The sequence below is a fragment of the Gastrolobium bilobum genome, unplaced genomic scaffold, assembly GCF_033153095.1.
Source record: "Gastrolobium bilobum isolate Gb01-03AN ecotype WA unplaced genomic scaffold, APGP_CSIRO_Gbil_v1 utg29299, whole genome shotgun sequence".
In the NCBI taxonomy this organism is placed as follows: domain Eukaryota; kingdom Viridiplantae; phylum Streptophyta; class Magnoliopsida; order Fabales; family Fabaceae; genus Gastrolobium; species Gastrolobium bilobum.
The window spans coordinates 206,633-222,483 of record NW_026897764.1 but is presented as its reverse complement, the minus strand read 5'-3'; the positions used below and the strand labels follow the sequence as shown (position 1 = coordinate 222,483).

The 15,851-nt window shown below is 31.9% G+C and overlaps 1 protein-coding gene across 1 annotated transcript; it reads right to left on the bottom strand.

The window, feature by feature from the left end:
* Nucleotides 1-2,446: 2,446 nt before the first annotated feature.
* Nucleotides 2,447-12,247, bottom strand: LOC133309997 (truncated transcription factor CAULIFLOWER A-like). Its single transcript, XM_061510876.1, has 9 exons — nt 12,151-12,247; nt 11,825-12,018; nt 9,036-9,111; nt 6,867-6,931; nt 5,871-5,970; nt 5,687-5,728; nt 5,242-5,283; nt 5,018-5,139; nt 2,447-2,745 (listed from the first exon to the last, which is right to left on the bottom strand). The coding sequence occupies exons 2-9, from the start codon at nt 12,007-12,009 to the stop codon at nt 2,739-2,741; spliced, it is 639 nt and encodes a 212-aa protein (XP_061366860.1). The 5' UTR covers nt 12,010-12,018; nt 12,151-12,247; the 3' UTR covers nt 2,447-2,738.
* Between the last annotated feature and the right edge of the window lie 3,604 nt (nt 12,248-15,851).

Below are 15,851 nucleotides of genomic sequence, written 5' to 3'. Positions count from 1 at the left end.
GTGGGGGTATGGCTGGTTTTTCTGGCTAGGAGAAGAGGAGGGGCAGTGATGGGCTGTTGAAGATGAAGATAGGATGGGGGGCTGAACGGTGGTGGCTGGATGGAGATGGTGGTCGGCGGTGTGGTTGTGGGTTCACAAAAAATAAAAATAAAGTAAAGGCTGTTAGTGGTGGGTTGATGGAAGGAGGACGATGAGGTGGGGTAGTGGTTTGGGTGCAGCGGTCATGGTGGAATGATGGGCTTTGGAGGGACGATGAGGTGGTGAAGAGAAGGAGGATGACGGTAGTGTGTGGTGAAGGCTGAGGGTTTCAAAATTAAAAAAAAATAAAAAATAAAAAGGGCAATGTTTAAAAGGATAGTTTCGTAAATTCAGAATAGTTACCCATCATTATTTTATATTCAACCAAACACACTCTTCACAAATTTCACTTAATTTTCCTGGTAAAATTTTACTCAACCAAATAACTTTTTTTACATTTTCCTATCAAACTCAGTTTCCAACCATTTCCCTATCAATTTCATTTCCCTAGTATTCAAAAAATTTCTCCTCAACCAAACGCCACCTTAAGGTCATATCCGGATGGTCAACGGTCAATTGAGATGGCCAATGGTTTTAATTAGTAGACTTAAACGTTAATGTCACGTTAATATAATATATCAGATGAACGCTTGAAAATGTTTTAGAAAATATTTTGAAAAAGTTTACTCGTATTTTATAAGACGTTTTATTATTCTTTAAAATAAAGTCTTCTGTTGTGTATGCTAAATATTATAGATGTTAACAACCGGAGTACTACGGGGTATTACAATAATTATTTAGCTTTGGTCCCGAAAATTCTCTCAGAATTCAAATCCTTACTTTTTGGCAGTTCGTTAACTTAGATTTTATACACACCAAAATAATGTGGACTAGATTTTATACACACCAAAATAATGTGGACTCTTTAAATGTTTCTTGAGTACTTATAGAGATCTTCCTCAACCTACTCAGGGTCATTAAAAGCAAGGTCAGCAGTATCACATGCTTTAATTCAATTACTAAGTTATACACTCTTTAATTTCTACTAAGTGCATTTTTCTAATCCTTGCTGACAAACAACTAAAAAGATCACACCAACAATTCGATTTTAAGATGAAAAGAAGATTTCCCATACAATTGAAAATACTTTAATAATCATTTTAATTTGAATAAGGCACAAAGGGTTTTGCTTATTAAAAAAGAGCCTCATTCGTTCCTTTGTTGGGGTTGCTAAGAAACTCTGGTGCCCCTTCAAATACCAAACTTATTAGCACATTCCAAAAGAAAGCCCTGCACCCAATTTACAAATCATAATGCCTGTGTTCTAAGACATTTGGTACAACTTTTCCAGCACTATAATATTATTGGCTAAATAATATCACCACTAACCATCAACTTGTCCATAATGTTTCCTTTGAGGATAGTTCAAAGACAATGTTAGTTGAACCTTAATTAGAAAACACTTATTCAGAGCTCTCAACTTTTTAAGTGGTTCATTAATCATTGATGGATTGTAAAAGTTGTCCTCTGAAGAATTGGAAAAACACTCTCATGTTCAAATTAATCCAGTCATATTATATTCCAGATAGAGCCTCATGAAAAGCTGAAAAATAAATACCAAATTGGCATGCATTATGACTTGTCCATAAATAACTTATGGGTAACTTATTAGCAAGAAAACCAACAATAGAAAATGAGATTCAAAAGGTGAGATGGTTTTGGATAGGACAATAGCAGAGATAACTAAAAGTTCAATGTCTGTATAGAATTGGTTGGAGGGAACATTAAAATGAAGTAACATATTATGAGACTAGTTCAAACTGTTGTACCTTGAATGGGGTCAGATAAATAAAGAGAAAAATACTACTCGGGTTGCTTGAGAAATGTTTTCTCATGCTATGACTTTTTGATTTGCATATAAATTTTTCTTTTTTAATAAATGTGGAGCCCACCACTAATATGAGAAAACAATTCTCATACAACACGAAAAAATAAAAACCTATAAATAAATTGGTTCAAGTATAATTGTATTGTAATCACAAAACTTATTCAAACTGCTGTATCTTCCACAGATTTTTTCAGTTGTTGTTGCTCTTTGCATTGTCTCCAATAATCTTCTAAAACAAACTTCGAACGTGTATATGTTTCTGACCATAGCCCACATTAATAGTGTGCTAAGTAGAAGTAAAGTGCTTGTGTTATAAAATGTAAGGGCCTCTACTGTTTTCAAAACAGAAAAAAATAAAATTCGTAATGACATTTTCAACATGCATGATTTTTCAACTTGCATTGTTTATGCACTTGATAGTTGATATGACATTTTGTAATATAATTTCCAACATGCATGATTTGTCAAAAGTAAGTGCTTGTTTCTATTATTGCTTAGTGCAAAAAGCAGTGCATCATCTGGATTCAAGAATCACTGGTATTATGTTGCCTTCCTGTGATATTTTCTTCAGTGGCAATACCATCTAATTGGCCACATCCTATACAAAAGAATAAGCAGTTTTCAAACTTAACACTTAGCTATATCAAATTATGTTTTTAACATAGTTGACGCCTTCAACATTCACATGTCACAAACTTAACAGTGTCATGCTGGTTTATCTAGTAAAATGTCGCAGCATCCATGGTGGGATGAGAGTAGTGCTACTAGGAGCTTCAACCACTTCCTCCTACGATGTTGCTTGTGAAGTCCCATTGCAACATTCTGATACTTTTTATAATCTGAAACAATAATGTATATATGATAAGATATAATTGGAATAGCTAGGTGGCTGCTTCTCACCATTAGGTGAACTTTTGCTGGTATGGGACAATTCACTTGTTGATTGCTTATCATAGTGCTCTAGGAATATGTATGCTTAAAATGTCAAATCAAAATTTTTTCCCTATTTATAACAAAGGCAGTTCTTAAGTTTTCAGTAAAACAATTTGAAATAATCAAATATATGCTGTATTTTATGCTTTAAGTCTTCCATGTTCATTAAAGTTAATAAAAACCCTTTCCTATCTCCAAATTTAAGACACAACAGAAATAGATGTGGTACTTAGAAACTAAGAAGGATCTAATTATATGTAAAGTTTTTGGATACATTGTATGTGTAAAGTTTTTTACACAATCATTCAATTATGTGTTAACTCATCATTAGAGAGACTTGGTACAAGAAACCATGTATGATCTAATTCACCTGTTGACAAACTGCAACATTGTTAAAGAGGATATTTGTTGTTTAGGTTAATATTTCTGTATCCCCAATGTTTCCACTATAGTTTTCCATCATTTGGAATCTTCAGCCAAAGGTTTAAAAATTAAAGATGGTCCTTCCAGAAATACCTTCAGATCATGGTTCTAGTGGTTTAACTGGTTGAATAGTAATTAAAATGTGGATGATAGATCCAAAACTTTAGGGATATTGTATCAATGGAAAGCTAGAAATATAAGACAAATAATACAAGGGCAGATCCTTCCAGCCAAGCAAAACTCAAAGATAACATAAGCCCTTCTCCAACAATATTTCATATCTATTTTCTCTCATTATAACTAACTTTCCTTCCTTCACACACTCATCACATGCATTCTGTTACGATCCCATTTGCAAGGTATGGGACTTGGAGTCCCACATTGGTTGGATAGGCAACTAATGTGGAGTTTATAAGGCTTTGGGCACTTCCACCCTTTGAGCTAGCTTTTGGGGTGGTGCACCTCAAGGTTCTTATCAAATGGTATCAGAGCCTTTCACTATGCCTCCCGGTTGCAATTGAGCGGCGCAGGTGGTGACGCCAGCATTGCAGTGTTCTCCCGGGGCTAGTAAAAGACTAGCGCAAAGCCAGCCCGAGTGGGCACCGAGGCTGCGGAGCGTGGTGGAATATTACGATCCCATTTGCAAGATATGGGACTTGGAGTCCCACATTGGTTGTACGGGCAACTAATATGGGGTTTATAAGGCCTTGGACACTCCCACCCTTTGAGCTAGCTTTTGGGGTGATGCACCTCAAGGTTCTTATCACATTCCCTCCTAATTACATTTGGGATTAGATTTAGGCCTAGGAGAACATACTTGTCAAGAATCAATTTAACTCAAAAGCTTAAACTATTAAGTAAAGATTATATCAATGATTTTATACATTATATCTCAAACACACCCTTTATAGTGTTATGCAAGAGCCTCTTCGGTTTGAAGCGTGAATGATTTTTTGTGTGTGTGTTGATTTTAACTTACTTTTTCATTAGAAAACGGGCGATCAGATCGAACTCATGACTACTTGATCACAGATATCAAACCTCAATTCAACCCAAAAGTTAAGCTATTAGGTAAATGTCACAATAGTCATTTTATATATTGTGTCCATGTTGGGTATGGTGTTATTAGATAAACATTAAAATGTCCGTTTTAAATTAATGGGTTTAGAAGTTTCGTGTTTAGGATTGAACGATGGTTTGCCGTTTGTAGCAGTTTTTGTTTCGTTTCTATTTTATGGCTTTTAATAGTTTTTACGTTACTTTTAGCAAGCTACAGCATATAAGAAGATGTAATCGTTATGAACAAAAAAAAGTGTGCAAGTAAGCAAGTTTCGTAGAAAAAGCTTTCGTAGATACTTCCGTGTGGTTGTCTCTTGCATATGTGTGAAGATACCATTTCTAACAAATGGCTCATACTTCGCATGTTGATGAGGACCCTAGTTATCAGGGTCAGCAGAAAGGCAACTGGGAGTTTTCTAATCTTATTTATATTTTCCTTATAAACCGAGTGACTTGTAATAAGTGGCGGTGAGGTGAATATAGTACAGACAAGCTGAACGTAGCCTATATTGGCTGAACCAGGGTAAATTGTTGTGTCTATTCTCTCTCTTTTTCTTTTTCGTTTTCGATTTGTGTGATTGTTGATTTCCAACATTCCACAGGTCATGGTCATATCGGAGACATTCACTCCCCTTATTAAAACACTAGTATTCCTTTTCTTAATACATGCTTAGAAATGAGAAACGAGATAAATACCTGAGTGTTAAACAAGGAACTATTCTTTGTGGCGATTGTAGCTGTAAAGGACATGAACTTTGGCCTACGGTTTCTGGCCAGCAGGGTGAATTTTCAGCCAGTGTCTTCTCTTTCTCCTTAATCTAGCCATAAATGTAAGAAAAGTCAACTTTATTTTTTCTTATCCTTTCTTGTTTAGAAGACTGATACATTGAAACATTATTAGTTGCACATATGGCTTCTACCTTGTTTGCTAGCATGTTGTTTTTCTCCTGCAATGCCTTTGTCTGTCATATGCAGAACAGAAATCAATATTTTTATTCCTAACTATGATTATGCATAAACTTTGCAATCAAACCTAGAGATATAATATAAAATTATTAATGGACCTCCAGTTAACAGCTTAAACTTTTAGTTGAGATAGCATGTAAAGCAATCAATTCAATCTAATAACTTAAACGGTTAAGTGAAGGTTCATTAATGATTTTATATTATATTTTTCAAACATAATAAGCAAAAATTAATTTAATAAACACCAGTAAGAAAAAAAATGTCAAAAAAGAAAAAAAATAGAAAAAGTCAAACTTGGTTCACAAGCAGAAATATTAATGTTCATCTGCCTTTATGTATAATACAAAGTCATACACAGGCCAATACTTAACAGTTAAGCCCCCTCCTCCAACTGCTTACCTTTTTATGCATCTCAGTGATGGATTCATGCACAACTTGGTTCTGCAAAAATCATAATGATCAATCAATTATACAAACAAATGTTGCATATGCTAATGGTAATTTTATGTTCAGAATAGTTGCATTTCCTTCAGCAGTTTTTGTTTTCTTATATGTCTTTGTAGATGATAAAGCAATCTTTCACCTTTCTTGTTCGGATGCGCTTTAGAGCTGAGTCAAGCTGATGCTCTAAACTCTGAAGATCTCTCAAGCTCAAAGGATCCAGATCATGTCCCACGAAGTTCCTACATTGAAGATCATAAATGCTATTTGTAACTGTTCAAAAAATCTGATGGTTTTGAAGCGTCTAACCACTTATAACCCTTTCAAAATTCTGACCCCACACATTAGATGAATCTCATAGCATGTTTTGTGCACTTGTGCCACCACAACAACAAAAAACGAATGGATGTAGCAACACAGTCTGAGTAGAGTGGGGAGATAACCTACATCTTTGAGTAGGGACGAGGAGCTTTAACTATAATTAAGTCTCGACTCGGGATTAGTCTCGGCTCATAGAGTTAAAATTTGTTGGGATAAACGGGAGGCCGACTCGCTCCGAGAAATAATTAGGATCAATATACTATAAAAAAAAAACCCTTTTTATGGCCAAAGGAACTTGATAAAACCTTCAAGTATGGGTGGTAGTCATTAATACCTATTTAAATAAAAAATCATTAAGGATGAAAGTAATTCTTATACACAATCATACCCTTGTATATTTATAAAAAAGACTATTTTCTAAATTCGAACGTGTGAACTAATACCTACTTAAATACTAACACAAACATAATTCCTAACCCCTTGATCCCTCCAAACAAACTTAGTTAGTCACACACACCAAGAAGACAAGGTGACCCCAAGGAAATAATCCTAGGAGGTGAAATTTATTTTGGCCAAGGGAACTTGACAAAACCACCTAACGTGGGTGGTAGTCAGAGTCATACAATTCTCACGTGTGTAAGGGAAAAGAAGAAAAGAAAGAAAGCAAATGGGTGGCATGACCCATTCTTAGTTGGTATATAACACATTTGAGCAACATTTCGTTGAAAAACTTCCTCCATAGCTCAAAATAATTATAAAGTTTACAATGAAATTTCCACCAATCAAAAAAGTTTACAATAAAATCTCAAATATCTACCTTAAGTTTCTCTCTAGAACTTGAACTTTGCCGGTTAGCTTGAAGCATTCCAAGGACCAGTTTCTCTGCAACAACAAAAAAATTAGCTTCAATTACTACCGATGAATATATATAGAGGTAGGATCCTTTGACACCGGTGTTAAATTTTAATTTTGACACCTCAGTTAGATCAAAAAAGATCAATGGTGTCACATGCTTGTAAATCAGAGTCTTCGATTTTTTTTGATCTAACGGCTCTCAGATGAGGTGTCAAAATTGAAATTTGACACCGTTGTCAAAGGATCCTACCTCATATATGTATATATATATATATATATATATATATATATATATATGGGAAAATTGGGTGTCCAGTCACCAGATATAAGGTTTTGTACAGTCACCGCATTATAACTATGTACTCTGGGAAATACATAGTTATAATATTAAAGTTTATTTTTTCTCTCTCTCTGCATCAGCGGACAAGTTTCTGAAGAGAAAAAAAAAAAATTCTAATATTATAACTATGTATTCCCTGGAATACATAGTTATAATGCGGTGACCAGGCAAAATATTATATCCATTGACTGGACACCAAATGCACCATATATATATATGGAGTTTACATTTCTGCAGCTGTTGTACGTGCAACAATCAAATACTTGCCATATATATTATATATACTTGAAAGCATTAAATGCAGGAAATCATAACCATACAAAGGATGAAAGCATTAAATATGAGGAATCATAACCATACACATGTCGTTGTTGTACGTAAAACGGCTGTAGAAATGATTTTATATATATATATATATATATATATATATATATATATGAGGATGGTTATACTTACAACCTATTTTCGTTTACAACCTCTTACAACCATATCTTAACCGTTGATTTCCGCCAATCAACAGTTATCATTTATTGTGAATTAATAATTAATTAATGAGTTTAATTTGAAAAAATAATAACCGTTGATTGGCGGAAATCAACGGTGTTAAGATATGGTTGTAAGAGTTTGTAAACAAAAATAGGTTGTAAATATAACCTTCCTCTTAAATATATATATATATGAGAGGTTATAGTTACTACCTCTTTTTCTTACTACCTCTTACTACCGAATCTTAACCGTTAATTTCCATCAATCTTACGGTTATAATTTATTGGAAATTAATAATTAATTAATAAGTATGACCCAATAAATTACAACCGTTAGATTAACAGAAATCAACAGTTAAGATTTAGTAATAAGAGGAAGTAAGAAATAGAGGTAATAACTATAACTTCCCCCATATATATATATATATATATATATATATATATATATATATATATATATATAAAAGAAATATTACTCTCATTTTACATGGATAGTTATCTCATGTTCTCTCACTTCAAAAATCTCACCCCCTCTTTTTTTTTTGCCTTTTAATCCCCGCTTGGCTTCTCTCTATAGCATGAGAGAACTACTCTTATGTAAAATGAGAGTAGTATTCCTATATATATATATGGAAAAAGTGTTTGTCATTTTAAATGACAGAAAGTTATGTCATTTTAAGAGAGATACAGACACAGAAAATTTGAATTTTAAATTAAAAAAAACCACCTACTTTCTCTCTCCCATAATTTCCGTTTTTCTGTGTCTATCTCTCTTTTAAAATGATATAACTTATGTCATTTAAAATGACAAACACCAAACCCTATATATATATATATATATATATATATATATATATATATATATAAAGTTATATCGAGTAACCCAACGACGTTGTTTTGGGTTTAGAAAAAAAAAATACGCTATTTTAAAAATTTTAATTTCATCTTGTATCATGAATTTTATTAAAATACCCTGTATTTTTTTTTCCAAAACCCAAAACAACATCATTTAATAACAAAACACATGCACAGTCACAGTCACTAACTTTTTAATTTTCTATTTACATTTTCTGTCTAGCTAACTTCAGAATGAGACCTAATTCATGTCAACAGATCTTTATTCCTGTTTTCTCCCAGTCCATTATTACGCATAGATTGTGAATATCTTAAGAAAAATCTAACCACCTCTTCATGTACACAATATAAGTATGAAAGAAAACACAGTAGGGGTAGATTTAGTCTTGGGTTTTGTATTAGCAAGTTGACATATTAAGATATCAATAGAAACTATGTTTCGATGAGGTACCTGTGATTCATTATCAGCTCCAACAAGTTTGACTGTATGAGCATGTCTCTCATATCGTTCCAGGATGTTTTCGACGCTGATCCACAAGTAAATAGAAACAATGAAGAAAATGAAAAAACTTAACTCCTGAAGTATATAGAACATTGTCATTCATAAAAGAAATTACGGTTGAGTTTGATGCATACTAAGATACACGACAGGAAGCACATGACAAGTAAATTACTAAAGACAAAACGTTTTGATCTATTTGTTGTTTCATAATCTAGGCACATCTACTAGTGATAATTCGGTTTGATACGACATAACACAAATTTGATACGAACATGATACACTCAACACGAACACGACATGAAGTTGAAAACGGCTAGGTAAGCAAACTCAACCTTTTTCTTGGATTAGGATAATGACTAGGTAAGAAAACTTCTAAAGGAGAACATATGGTGTGATTTAATCCATCTGCATTCTTGTGGTGTTTACAATCAATTAATGTGAATTTGAAAGATGTTAGAGAAATACAATATAAAACCATTAAGGACCCATAACTTAACAGCTTAAGTTGTTGAGTAAAATTGTTGCTTTAAAAGAGACCATAAGAAATTTGTCAAGTGAAAATTCTAGATAGTACTTTTTATGTTTGGACTTAATTATTTCAGTTACTCTCATGATAAACAATACTTATCAATATAACTTTAATTATAATTATTTATATGAATTCATGTGTATGATCTTAATAAAGGATAATATTTGCAAAAAAACAAGGGTTTGAAAAATGACTGCCTTACTCATCAGTCTTTCAAGTTTGAATTTAAAGGACATACACGTATTCTAAATGCCTTAAATTCAGTAAAAATAAAATAAAATGAAAGTGATACATTTTTTTGGTAAATTGATAGAACCGTATATGAAAAAAAAAAACTGAAAAAGAAGAGACTATAGCCTACTATACTGTATCAAAGTATAAGTCATTTTTTAATTATATATTTTGTATATTAACTATCGACCTTTACCTTTTTTGGGGATACATATATGAAATAAATTAACTTTTATCTTTAAAATCTGGACAACGACCTTATATTTCGTGAAACATGATTATTAATTAGATGCATTTGTACGCCAAATTTAATTTGAAATTATAGAATTTAGGATCTAACATCAGTATAACAATAATATATATCCCTATTTCATTGAACTCTTCAGGACCAAGAATTGCAAGAGAAAGAAGTAAAGACTAAAAACCTGAGATATTATAATTAACATTTATTTAGAGAAAAAGTTTTGAATAGCCACAGTAGTAATATGGACACCCTAATCAACTCTTAACATGTAGATCGATAGACATTTTTAAAAAACAAAATATATTTGTTTTGTTCACATAGCCACTATACAAATTAAATATTACCTATTGATTTAAGTATATCTCCATTCGCAAATTCCTCTAAGAATTAAAATATACACTTTTGTACACCATGCCATGCCAAAATTGTACGAGCCTTTAACTATTTTAATATCTTCATGTAACACAATGCAATTATATTAAACAGAAAAAGCTACTTTGTATCCACTTCAATGTTTTGGTTTATTGGGATTTCAAAAACTAACATGAAAAAGAGGCCAAGTCAACATATATATTATCATTCGTTCGCTTTGGTATTTAAAAAATGAAGGGACAAGGGATATTTTCATGACTTACTTTCTTACGATATTTGAACATTATAAATTATTATGATAATACATCAAACTTAAAAATATATTGTGAAAGTATTATACCATAATGTATAATAGTGATTTTATGAGTATCTACCAAGGATAATGGAGAATTGCACCTTACACCGAAACATTATTACTTTATATACAATGATTTAGATTTATTATATTTTATATATATTTACGAAAAGAACAACAGTTTGTGTAAGAAAAAAAAAATGTCACTATTCTCATTTATAGTACTAATGTTGAAAAATTCTCAAACGCCTTTAATTTCTTTCGCTTTCTCTCCCAATAATAATTAAGTGTCCTTTTCTTAACCGCTGTATCAATTATCAAATGTATAAATAGCCACATTTACTAGGTTACCAAACCAGGAGAGCATATAATAATAATAATAATTAAGTGTCCTTTTCTGGCCCTGCCCCTGCCCTAAAATGGCGCAAAGCTCTAGGATACTGATCACCACTGTTAATCTTTAATTGTTTGACAGTATATTTATGTATTTGTAGGAAAATAACAAGGAAAATAACTGCATATATATAGTATATACATACATATACAGCAACCAAAAAATACTATAACTCATCGTGATACCCCAATATTGGTCATAATTGTATTGATTTTGTTGGAGCCAGAAAATGCATTGTCTAGAAATTATATTAAATGAGAAAATATAGAGAGATTTATAAAGTAATATAAACACTTACACAAAAAGTAATATAAACAAAACTTGTAGTGTGACTCAGATATGGCTGTGTAAACAAGAAAAATAGAAAAATAGGTGTGAAAATCGAAGAACAAACTAGCAAGTTATAAAACTAATTACTACTATTGCACTTTGAAACCGAGTACTATGTGAGTTAGGGGGTGACGTTAGAGAGAGACAGAAAAAAAAAAAAGTACAAAAGAAAAGAGAAAAAAGAACTAATCAAAGAGATTTATACATGTGTGTGGTTAAGTTAAATAGCAAAAACAAAAGAAAACAAAGTGAATCCAAAACCAACCCAACAAGGAATCTTAATATATGAGCACTTACAAAGGTGAAGCAAATAATCTTAAGAGGTTGTTCAAGTTATACAAACCTGGATTCAGATGAATACTCAAAAAGTTTCCCATTGTTGTTGAACACAATCAATGCTACTTGAGCATCACAAAGCACAGAGATTTCATGTGCTTTCTTTTTCAACCCCGTTCTCCTCTTTGAAAACGTTACTTGGCGACTGATTTTATTCTCGATCTGCTTTAGTTCAACCCTTCCTCTACCCATTTTTCCAACCTTTATAATTGAAAGAGGCCAAAGAAGAAGAAGAAATAAGCAAGTTAGAAAGAAGAGAGAGAGAGAGAGCGAGAGAGAAGAATAAAGAAACCCTAGAGAAAATAGAGAATAAAGAGAGTAAGTATCATTCACCTCAAAGCATGAAATAAGAAGAAGTGGAGGGTGTCTATGTATAGCATATCGTATGTGTGTATGTTTCTATTTTTGTGGTGCTAAAGGGTTCTAAAATAGCTAGTTTTCATGGTGAAAAAAAAGTAAAAAGTGGATGAGGGAAAATAGAGAGATTTAGAGGGAAGAAAAGAAAGATAAAATAACTATGTTCGAAACAATGCGTTGTCGAGTTTGGATTGGGTGTGCTGAAAAAGTGTACGATGCGTTGATTGTTGGAGAAAGACACATCGTAGATGTCTCATTTTGACAAGGATGGTGAAATTCCGTACGAGGTTGTGGGGTCCATGTTTTATATACATTAGGAAGGGAAACAGGTTGGGTGTGGTGTCTTGTGTTTATACTTTATACCACGTACTCTTTGCTTCTAATTGGCTCACTTTTCATGTCACTTCCTTCACTCGTTAGACAATTTTTAAGTACCACTGGATGGGAGTGAATCCTCTCATGTGAAAAAGTGATTATGTGGTCATATCATTTGATCACAATTACTCATTGATGATGAGATAAGAAAGAGAAAAGTATATAATTTTTAAATGAGTGATTGTGATCAAATGACATGACCACATGACTACTTTTTCACATAAGAGGATCCAATCCCCCACTCGATAGGATACTTAGTTTAATTAGGTTAGTGGTTCAATCATTGCATAATTTGTTTAAGGGATTAATATTTCTTATATTATATGAGATGATTTTATTTATTATAGGAAAAATGTTTGTCCTTTTAAATGACACAACTTACATCATTTCACTCTCATAAAAATATGAAACTCACACCTTTATTTTTTTGTCCACTCTCTCTCCTCCTTTATCTATTTCTTTCTCTCACTTAAAATGACACAACTTTACATCCTTTAAAATGACACACACTTTACCCATCTATTATATATACATAAATAAAAGTGTGTAAAATTCATGTGAGATTATGTGAAAAAAAAAGAGAACACAAAATATTGGTCGCATACACTTTTATGTGTATATATATAGAAGATAAAATTATGTCTTATAACATTAAAAACATTAATCTTTTTGTTTAATTGCTTAAATTAAACACATATAATTCAATATAATAAATATAAAATTAGAAACATTATAGTCAACTAACAAAATTGGTTCAGTGATAACTGTTATAAGTTACAATCCATATGGTCTTGTCGTCTAGGTTTGGATCCCAATAATGGTACTAATTGAACTTGATGCAAGACCAATTTATCGATTTTATACTAGTCAAGTGCATGATCCATCCAATACTTGAACCAGGCATATTGGGTATTGTTACGACTTTGGCAATGCACCGGTCGTATAAGTAATAAAGTGTATGAGTAAGATCGTTCCTATGAGGATTAGATTGCAATAACTAATTTGCTATTTACGCTTAAGTTGGACAATTGATCAATAGAATTGTATGAAAATTCAACTAAATAACAAAGCTAGAAAGTAAAATCCGAATTACTTGACAATCAAGAAACATAATTAGGATTTCAATTTCCCCTAACTTTTCCTTTATGTTCTGAATTAAAACCTTAAATAATCGTCCTTTTTATATTACCCATCAATTCCTCTGAATTAGTTAAAACACAATCTCTTGACATTCTAACCCTTTACTCCTTTAAGAAAATCCTAATTCCTTGGTGTTTCTCGAAAGGATTTAAGCATTAATATCAAGAATCATAAAAATGGCACAATGCATATGTCTATTCCTAGAGTGATACAAATTAATGATGAATGAGTCAAACCAAATTCATATACCAACATCTCTATTGTCATATATGAATCCTAATTCAATCTACAAGAACAACTCATAGAAGACATTAAGCAAAACCACATTCATTCAATATAAAAAGGAAAAATTACATTAAAGATTAATTCAAAAATATAAAGATTCAATTAGGTTCTATCTAGCCCTAACTATAAAGAAAATCTAGCCTAACATGGAGAAATCAAGAACACAAGAAAACAAGAAAGCTTCCCCAAACTCCATTGATGTGATGGCAAAGTGAATCTTCAAGGTTTCCAGCGTAATTCACTCCAACCCGTCTCCGGCTCTCAAAAGCAGGAAAGACTCCCTCCTCTAATGAAAACTACGCCTCCGATGTCAAGTTATGTCAAAGACTTATGAAGAATAGCTTAAATAGGTGTATGAATCCTAGTTTTAGGTGAAAAACATGTAATGAGCCTTAATTGAGTCGCAATTGGGCGTTAAACGGGCTGTAGCGCATTAAAATGCGCTATTTTGACAGCAAAAATATGATTTCTTATTTTGTCCATAACATGAGTTATACTCTTCCAATTGATCTGATTTTGGTCTGGTTGGAAAGATAAAAAAGATATATTCAACTTCTATGGAGAACACGAGATCCAAATCCATCGTATTAGATACAAAAAATTGGTCGAAAGATAGATTTAGGGATATTTTCACTAAATGGTTGCTCCTCATTTATCGCTTTAAGTCCTTCAAACTTAACCATTTCTCCAATGCTCCAATTCAACTCAATTGTCCTAAAAAAAAAACAAAAATCATTCACATAAGTCAATAATTCAAACTCCATATTGTTTAGTCAAATAACTCTAAGTTTTCATATTGTTGACTATATATAAGAGTGATTTTAGTCCTTAAAAATATGATAAACTATGGGGTTATCAAGGATCTAGTTTTCGGGTTAGCCGACCATGCCAGATCGATTTTTATAACATTGATTTAAACAAACATATTAATTGTTTCATAAATATTTTTAAAAAAGTAAAATAAAATTATTCACACAACTTTTCTTCTGTTAATTTAATTTATATTTTCTAATGTATAGAGTTTTAATTTTTACATAGTTATAAAAACTTTAACAATTAAAACATCAAATCATGTGTAAATGGTTATATGACATTTAAACAACTTTTAATTTTAGTCATCATGCATATTATCTTTTTAAATATGTACAACTCTCCTTACCAAATATATATATACATATATATATATAGGGGCAGTTATACTTACCACTAAAAAAGTTTATCACCTTTATAACCAACTTAATCATCGTTGGATTATAATTAAATTCAATGAGTCTTATGTATAAAAAAAAAAATCACAATCAATCCTTATAATCCTAATTTTTTACCTTTCATTCTCTCACCTTCTCTTTATAAGAATAATGTTGCAGGAAAAAGATTGTATCATGTCATAGAAATACCAAGAGTGGGGCCCACTGATTTTTCTAAAAATAAAAAAATACACATTTCGAGCAGACCCACTTTCCTGAGACATGACAAAACCATAACCCATATATAGAATGAGTTTTACAAATCAATGAACAAGCAACCTATTATGAGACCTTAAGCTATAAAAAGTTAGCATGAAAAGTAAATGATTTCTTACTCACTGTTATGCCTCATATATGTCAAATTACTAATACTTGGATATGTAAAGTATTTCATGTTTACATTGTTTTTCAAGTATAGTTTTGAAACTTTAAAATACAAATACGTTATCAATGCAGTGTGATAGATTTCAATTTGGAGATCTATCTTGATTTGGCACTGACTATTGGGTCGAGATAAGCTCGAAGGATATGAGAGCAAAATACTGAGAAGCAAATGTATAACAACTGAGGAGTAATTAATCACTTATAGAGCCAATTTACCCAAGTTGTGCAAGCATACACATCAAGTAA